The sequence below is a fragment of the Pteropus alecto genome, unplaced genomic scaffold (assembly GCF_000325575.1).
Source record: "Pteropus alecto unplaced genomic scaffold, ASM32557v1 scaffold33, whole genome shotgun sequence".
Classification (NCBI taxonomy): domain Eukaryota; kingdom Metazoa; phylum Chordata; class Mammalia; order Chiroptera; family Pteropodidae; genus Pteropus; species Pteropus alecto.
The window spans coordinates 7,118,088-7,126,781 of NW_006435762.1; the positions used below are offsets into that span (position 1 = coordinate 7,118,088).

General features: G+C 34.2%; 1 protein-coding gene across 1 annotated transcript in view; it reads left to right on the forward strand.

Moving 5' to 3' along the window:
• NAALADL2 (N-acetylated alpha-linked acidic dipeptidase like 2) overlaps positions 1–8,694 on the forward strand; it is a 799,198-nt gene that overhangs the window by 492,810 nt on the left and 297,694 nt on the right. The window contains exon 6 of the mRNA XM_006910847.1: positions 5,639–5,782. Within this exon, the coding sequence (XP_006910909.1) occupies positions 5,639–5,782 (144 nt within the window). The remainder of the gene's footprint in view (positions 1–5,638; positions 5,783–8,694) is intronic.

Genomic DNA, 8,694 nt, shown 5'->3' on the forward strand with positions numbered 1-8,694 from the left:
GGGGATTTTGTTAGACTACAGAGTCTGATCCAGAAGGTCTGGGGTGACATCTGAGATTCTGCATGTGTAATGAGTTCCTGGGTCATGCAGATGCCGCTTGTACAAGGACTAAATATTTAATAGAACGGATCTATGGGATCTATGCTTACATAATATAGCACGGATCTCATGTTTACACACACACACAGAGTTATGTGCTAAGGGTTGAGTTATACTTTTCAGTTTGCAAATTGTGCGATCCTCCTGGGTGGTTGTGTATTATCATCATTGATCTACTTAAGACCCTTGCTATTTGCTAGCACATTTTTACTTTATGTCACCTCTCAGTACCTTCATTCTGAGGATCTCAGTGTCTAAGATATCTAATTTCTTAATATTCATTTTTCCTGATACCTTTGGTAAATGGCACTTGGATACACTGACTTTTCAATTGAGTTTAAAATAATTCCATTTTGTCGCACAAAAAATGTACTGGGCAGTTAAGGGAGTTCATGTTTTCTTTATACACATAAGCAGATATCATTGAAGTAGGCAGCAACAATTTGAAAAAGCATAATGTAAAAACTATTAAATATGTACAATTAGAAAATATCTTACTTATTTTTAACATAATTTTTTCTAAATTTTATGCACCGTGGTTCAGACTTTAAGCCTTTGAGTTAATATACTCTTTATTTTAGTAAATCAACATAATAAAGACCTTTCAGTGTCACCTTGGTTGTTCAAGTATAGTAGATGGATGAAAATATTATCACAATGAAATTATTTATATGTTATATTTCAAACAGTGAGTCAGTGTTAGAGTCAAACTTGGGACTCAATATCCAATTTCCTCTTTCTACTGTATGCATGTAGAATTGTATCAGGAATTTGATTATTGATGGGATGGATCAATTTGGATCTTTATTTGATTTACAAAGATTGCCTAAAGTGAAGAGAGAACTAGCTATCTACTAAATAAAGTTGATATCAATCAGTCTTTATTGAGCCTACGCAATGTACAGGGCATTATATAAATAATATAAAATTTTATATAAGTATAAAAGTTAGATTGCTAAAATGTAATGTCAAAATCTTTTCTGTATGGCACCCCTTGCATCAAGGCATCTAATCTTCCTGATTTTAATCTCATATCTAATAGATTCTTAAAGTTAATAAATATGTTTTAAGATATAAATAAAATTGTACATGTGTTTGGTTTTATCTATAACCTCTTAATAATATAAGAAAATGGAATTCTTCTCTAAGCCTTTCTTCAATAAACAAGTTTTTTTTTTTTTTTAAAGAATTCGTCTCTAATTTAATCTTAGTGTCCTATAAAGTCCTGCTTTTAGTATCCGCTCTCAGAAGTGAAATGCTTGTCAAATTTCCATTAGGCTGAAGGTGAAAAATTAATGAACCACTTCAGATATATCAAAACTAATGCAAGTGTATTACTCATGCAGAACAACAAATCAAAGATTCAGGTATGTTTAATTATGGTTTTGAGTTCACTCATATTTAACTTTTAAATGTATTGTTTCATATGCTTAATAGAGTATTTCAGAGAAAAAAGGAATGCAGTTACTGATTTTTTATTAACAGATAAATATATATCTCAAAGATGATTTTATTTATAGAAATATTTTTTTCCCTTAAAAAAGGTAACTTTAGAACAAGCTTAATCAGTGAGTTGATGGTAATGGATGAGTTTTGAAAACCTATGCAATATGTCTGCTGTGCAAGAGTAATTAGCTGGTGAGAAAGCATAAATATATAGCAAGCATGGGATTAATAGAATTATAATTTATTTTTTGGTTTTACCTCCGCTCCATTTTCTAGGCATTCAGAAAACCAGTAGAGACATTGCAACTATTTTTCAAGGAGTTGTTGATTCTGTCTTTTATTTTTCCATTAACTATTGAGCTCCTGTTATGTTCCTGGTTATGTACCATACAAAGAGGTAGAAGAAGTGGTCCTTGTTTTCATGAAATTTAGAGTTTAGAGGGGGAAACGAGTGGTAATGTTAATTAGAAATGACAAGCTCTGCCAAAAAGGTATATGTATACTGCATAGAGCTGAGGGTGTCAGAGAAAGCTTTTTTTACAAAGTGACCTGTGAGTTAGGCTTTAAAAGAAGTGTATAGTTCAGATGTGTGTAATGCATGAGAAGAGCAAGTGAAGTGGAAGGAATGGCTTAAGCAAAAACATGTAGGATGTAAATCACAGAATAAGTAGAGGGACAGATTAAGTTTTAGGATGAGATGTATGGAGAGGAAGGATGGAAAATATTATTGGAAATATAGGGTCTGATATTGTGAAGGACCTTGAATGGCAAGCTAAAGAGTTCAGTCTTTGTACTGAAGAGAGCTAAAATCATGCAACATTTTAAGAAGTTTCATTTTGTGTTGGTAATATGTCAGTACCTAGCATCCATGAAAACTTCAAAATAACAGATTGTATTTCTCAAATACTATAGTAGAGCCTCTCCCCATCCTTGCGGAATATGTTCCAAGAGCCCCAGTGGATGTCTGAAACCATGGATTCCTATGTATACTATGATTTTTCCTACACATACATACTTATGATAAAGTTTAATTTATAAATTGAGCACAGTAAGAGATTAACAATAATAACTAATAATATAATAGAACTATTATAACAATATACTGTAAGAAAAGTTAAGTGAATGTGGTCTCTTTCCCCCTCCTCTCTGAAAGCTGATCTGATAACTGATCTGATAACCAAGTTGGCTACTAAGTAACTAACAGGCAGGTAGTGTATACAGCATGGTCAAAGTGATGAGTCACCTCAGGCACGAATGAGCAGGATGGGAAGAGAGTTCATTACACTATTCAGAATGGTGCACAATTTGAAACATATTAATTATTTATTTCCGGAATTTTCCATTTAATATTTTCAGACCACAGTTGACTGTGGGTAACTGAAACCTTGAAAAGTGAAGCTGCAGGTGAGGGTGACTACTGTATTTCATTGTCTCATGTACACTAAAATTTCCAAAGTTAATGGCTGAGGGAATAAATACATGCTGGCAGAAGCAGAATGAGATGGCTATGCCACGGCTCCCCAGCTGGTGTGCCGTAGCACATTGATTATGCCTTGAGATGTGTATCACTGTGACCCTGGGTGTAGCCTAGAGCAGTATACTCAGGGTTGGTTACTTAGGGCTGAGAACAATTTCCTTGTGGTCTAAATATACCCTTTAGTTTGCCTCAGCAAGCTGTATGGCTATAGCATCTTCTGTGTGAACCAGGACCTTGTTCATGGGCATGCAACCTGTGTAGTCTCGAGGGCCCCCACCTAGAAGGACCCACACCTTATTTAATGCCCTGCTATTGCCATCTTGGAAATTTCATACATTTTAAAGAGAAGTCCCATATTGTCAAATGATATAGCCAGTCTTGGTACTGTTATAAGAAAATGGTTAGGAAGCAATGAATTACACTGTGGTCAAATGCACTGCCATACATCAACATAAAAGGGGTTACTAAATTATGAGAGTAGCAATGTTCTTATATAACAACACCGATCCTAAGCTTGAATCTTTATTAGTTTGTTTTTTTTTTTTTTTTTCCAAAGCCATGGCTTCTATAGTTGCCACAGGCCTAAACTAAATATAATTTTTTAACCTTGTGGTTTTCCAGTTGATAAATTAAGGAAACACTCTGTATCATATTTTCTCATTTATAATCTGCCTGTTGGAGCCTAGGTACCAATATGGCTGAGTTGTGCACCCCCTGCAGTCCTATCAAATTAAATTCTAAGAAAACCTTTGGCAATTATTTTCCCTAATAAAAGTTCTGAAAAATATAGCTCTGTGTTCACAAACATTATTGGTTGCCTGATAGAGTCATTCCATTGTGTATTTCCTTGTCTGAGTCAGGATAAATATATAAACTGAATAAATATCTTTTAGTTCTTTCCTTAAGCACAGTTTAGTTTTTTCTCTCCGTTCTGTTTACTTGGAGTACTTATGTATTTTTCTCTTCCTTGTGTTATCATAGCTATTTTTCCTTTTTTTTTTTTTAACTTAATTTTTATTTCCTCAAACACAAATGAATATAAATAGTCAAATATTCCTACAAAGTTTAATTTATAAAAATGTCACCTTCTCCCATATTTCCTTGGATCCTCTCTCTTCTATCTCCCAAAGGCAAATACTTAATTGCTTTCATCATTTTTGTTACCTACTTTTTATATTTACCTCTCTGCTTCTCAAGAGCATGTTTAAGAGTTGAATTCACATTTCACTTTTTTTATTATATTGACTTACCTCTATGGAAAATAAAGATTTAATTTTCTTTTATGAGTCTCCATGTACCCTAAACAGAGACTTTTTCCCTTTTTTCCTGCAGAATGATGCCAATTGTGTGTTAAAAGGTCATTGTTTATATTATTATGACTATAAATATTCACATCGTGTGACAATTACATTTCTTTCTTGAAAAACTTTCTGCTCCCTTTGAAGCTAATAGTTGTCTCATTTTATAGATTTTTAAAATTTTTCTGTTTGTCTAGTATCTTTTCAAATGCTAACTCTGATCTTACTGTAAATGTTCTTTCAATACATTAGGATGTATATGGTATTTCCATTATATTTGTCTTCCCAGAGACCTCCCTCCCTGAGCCTCTTGACCTACTGCTCCTATTATCACTAGGTCTGCTGGGTATGTGCCATCTTAGCCTTGTCCTTGGCTGAGAGTGTGTACTTGAGAATGGCAAAATTAAGTTGAAGTTCTACATATGGGCAGGATTTATCTACTGATGGGTTTTAACATAAGATATCTTAGGTGAGTTTTATGGTAGACATCCAGCTTTTGAGCATTTTTGTATATTCTCCATTGACTTGCTCATATTTACTACAAGTGAATCTTCTATTGCTGTAACTAGAAGGAAGGATCTTGGGCACCAAGAGAGTAAAGCAGCTGAAGCAATCATAACACTATTGCATTTGAAGTATGAGACTCACCCCTCGCTATGTCTGATGTCTCCCTGCTCACTGTCCCACTTTCGGCTTTTTGGGGGAAGGACAGAGGAAGGAAATGGAACTGTTCACGCTGACTGCGTGAGTGAGGGGCTTAGGAGGAGAGACTCCTTCATAATCAGAATTTCATCAGATCTTCCTGTTTCAGGCTCCTCCTTTACCCCTACTTTAATTGGTAGCTGGTACTTTCAATTCCAAGGCCTTTCTGGGTTCTGTGGTACAAACTGTTTTACTTTTCAGCATCACCCCTCTGCTGGCTTAGGTTTTGGTTTCCTTGGTCTGTTATATCAGTTGACGCCTCTTCATCATCTTTCCAGCTTCTAGAATCTTATGGCTATTATCTCTTTCATTCTCTTGGCCTCTCTGGATTTATGCTTTTTTATTCCTTTGTTCTCGCTTCAGTGAGAATGAAGGTAAGTGCGTGTGTACAATCTGCTATCATTAGGTAGGATACATAATAGTATTTGGACTGAATTTTTATTACGAAGTACCTCAAATAATTTTTAACAAGTAAACAGAGTATAACTAAGGAATAAACAAACAAATGAACTAAAATAAACTTGTCTCTTGATTTAAATACTTATTTTAAAAATTTTTTCAAGTGTTTTTAATTTCTCTTGACTAAGGATTCTGTTCCTTTCTCTTTTGAATACAGATGGAAGTTTTAGACAAAACCGACCAAACCTCACCTCTCTACTAGTGCAGCCGATCTCAGCGTCGCTGGTTGCAAAACTGATCTCTCCACAGAAAGACAGAACCAGAAAAGGGGTCTGTAGCCCTCTGGAACTTCCAAATAATGGTAAAGTATTTAATGTCTTTCTTTGTATCTTATAGTTTTTGTAAGAACCATGATCATTTTTAATTTCTTAAATTAACATGTTTAGGATTGTTCTTTTAGGGAAAAAAAAAACATTTATCTTTGATGAGGTAAACATTTATTTCTCTTCTCTGGCTCTTTAAGGGACATTTTTGGAAAGCAATTTTGATAAGAGTGAGAGTTGACCAAACTGAGAGATTGAAAAAAAAGAGGAAACACATTTTCAACTGCAACAAAGAAAAGCAGCTTTACAAGTAAAGCGTTTTGTACTTTGATGAAAATCTGCTTAACACAGCTTCCTGGTTTCAGCTTCAGCAGTCTTGTTGCCTGCCAAGATTCAGTGGATAGCAGTCAGCTATCTGGGGTATGAAGTCTTTTAGTAGAACGCATTAAAGCCTAATTCCTGCAATTGACTAAAAAAATCCCTCTGTCTTTACGCATCATTGCCCAAGAGATGCTTCTTATACTGCAGTGTAGTTTGTCAGGCCTTGTTGGACCACATAGGATGAAACTGAAGCAGTTAAGCTACCTATGGTGAGGTGAGAGCCATGGGCTGTCTCTTATTTCTGCCTCTAGCCTCAGCTTTGGAGTTCTAAAGAGGAGACTTTCTTTACATATTGTTAAATTTGTATTTAGTTGCTGTGAAATTCAACTTGAGGGGCTCTGTTTTTGTGTCTAGACCTGGGGGCTTAACTACCCTTGTTTTATCTCATCTATTTTTCTTTTGACGATAAAAGCTTTGAAAAAATGTTTTGAAGAAGCCTAAAAAATAATCTGAATATGTTCAGAATTGTCCTCTAGTTGTGATATACTCTCTTTTCCAAGCCTATAGAGTGAAAGCCTTCTAAACTGATTATTGATTTAGTAAAGTGGGAAATATAGATAACAATGACAAACCTATGTCTTTAAAGCAGAATGAAGAAGACCTTGAGAAGTTTTTATTTTGTTTTTCCTTTTATTCTGAGCTCACAGATTGATCATGAGCTCTATTTGTTAAAATATGTAAACAACATTGTAATAATAGTTCAATTGTAAGGAAAGCATTGGACTTCTGAAACACTAGATTTGAACCCATATTTATTTAATTAATTAAATAAATAAATATTCAGAGCCCCTAATGTGTTCCAGCCACTGTCCTCTCCTCAGTGAGCTGACAGTCCCCATGCTAGCTCCATGAATGCTCATATACCACCTCCCCGCTGAGAGCCTCTGTATCTGCATCTACGGAAAAGAATCTAACCCTCTAGTATCTCAGGTTGCTATGAGGATCAAGTTATGATGTATATCTGAGTACTTTTGCATACTGTAAAAGCATATTGTAAAATGTTAACAAGTGTCTTCCTTATCAAATAACTATACCAATATCCTCCATAATATGTTGAATGTCTGCATAATAATGGCATAGCCAAGCAAAATAACATTCTCCAGTGGTATCTCTATAATAATTTAGCAACATGTATGGGGCTTAGAAGAAATATTGAGATATATACTGAAACCTGTTTATAACTCTAGTGTTAAAGAAGTAACAAGATAGGCCTGCTTTCCAAAGAGTTATGCCATATGCAATTTTTCTCATAGGTACAGTAATTATCATTGTTTTAAAAAAAATTCAGGCGGATATATTTAAATTGAGAAGATATGTTATAATGGGCCTTTCTTTCATAATTTTTTAAAATATAAAATATTACATTTAGATTTCTCTAATACTGATTGAACAGTCTGAGTGAGTTGTTAAACTAATCTTAAATGTAAGATAATGACCCTTTACCCCAACATTTTGCACAATAATACTCATAATAGAGTCAAGATAATTAACTTTTAAGTTTTCTCATAAACACATAAATACAGTAGTTGCTCACTATGATATACATCAGGACGGGACATGAAAATGATACAGAATGAGATGCTTTTTTTTAAGCAATAGAGCAATGCTTATATTTTTATGGATTAAAGAAAAACAATTTAAAGCATAGTATAATTTATCATACTGTTGAATTTTTTAAATATAGTTCTGAGCTTTAGCATAGGAAAATCTTCACTCAGAAGTTTAGACAGAAATACATTAAATATATGTGCAAATCAACTAATTATTTATCTTACCTATTTAATCCTGTATATACACTGAATCAGAATTCTCTAAAGTCCAGACAATAGTGTAGCAGAATTTGCCTATCGTATTTGCTTTCTTAGCATCTGTTTGCCTCTCTTCCTTTTTGAACGGTTGCCAATATTTTCCAGCAATATAGAATGAGTAGTTTTAACCACAACCCAAGCTCTAGAAATATATCCCAATTAGCTCAAGTTGATTAACATATCACATCAACCATATTATAATGGTTGATTGAAGAATGATCTGAGTCTTGCCAACCAAGGCCTAGACTCAATTTCTGGACTTTGAGGAATGACTCACTTTAATACTAGAGCTGAACAAGAAACCATGTAGACTTGGGATCTTTTGATAGCTTTCTTAGGACATTGAAAGTATAGCTTTAATGTATTTCTGTCTATAGGTGAATAATGGTGGGGGCAGAGGGGAAGGAGCTAAGGAGGGATGGGGAAGAGAGAGAGAGACTCAGAGAGAGAGAATCTTGTCAAATGATTTCAGTTATAAATAGAGCCTTGTCTGAAGCTAAACCTACTGAACTAGCCATATATATAAGTCAATACATTTACTCCACCCTTTTTTTCAGTGAATTTATGTTGGATTTTTAGTTTCTTGCAACCAAAAGCTACCTAACTAATACAGATCATAAAACTTAAACTAAATCAAAGGATAAAATATCTACATTTATGAAATAGGCTCGGCAAAGTAAATTGGGGAGCAGGGACATTCGAAAAGCTCTGAGAGAACTAAGAATAGTATGTGGCATAGGTAAAGAAGCAGAAGAAAAGAT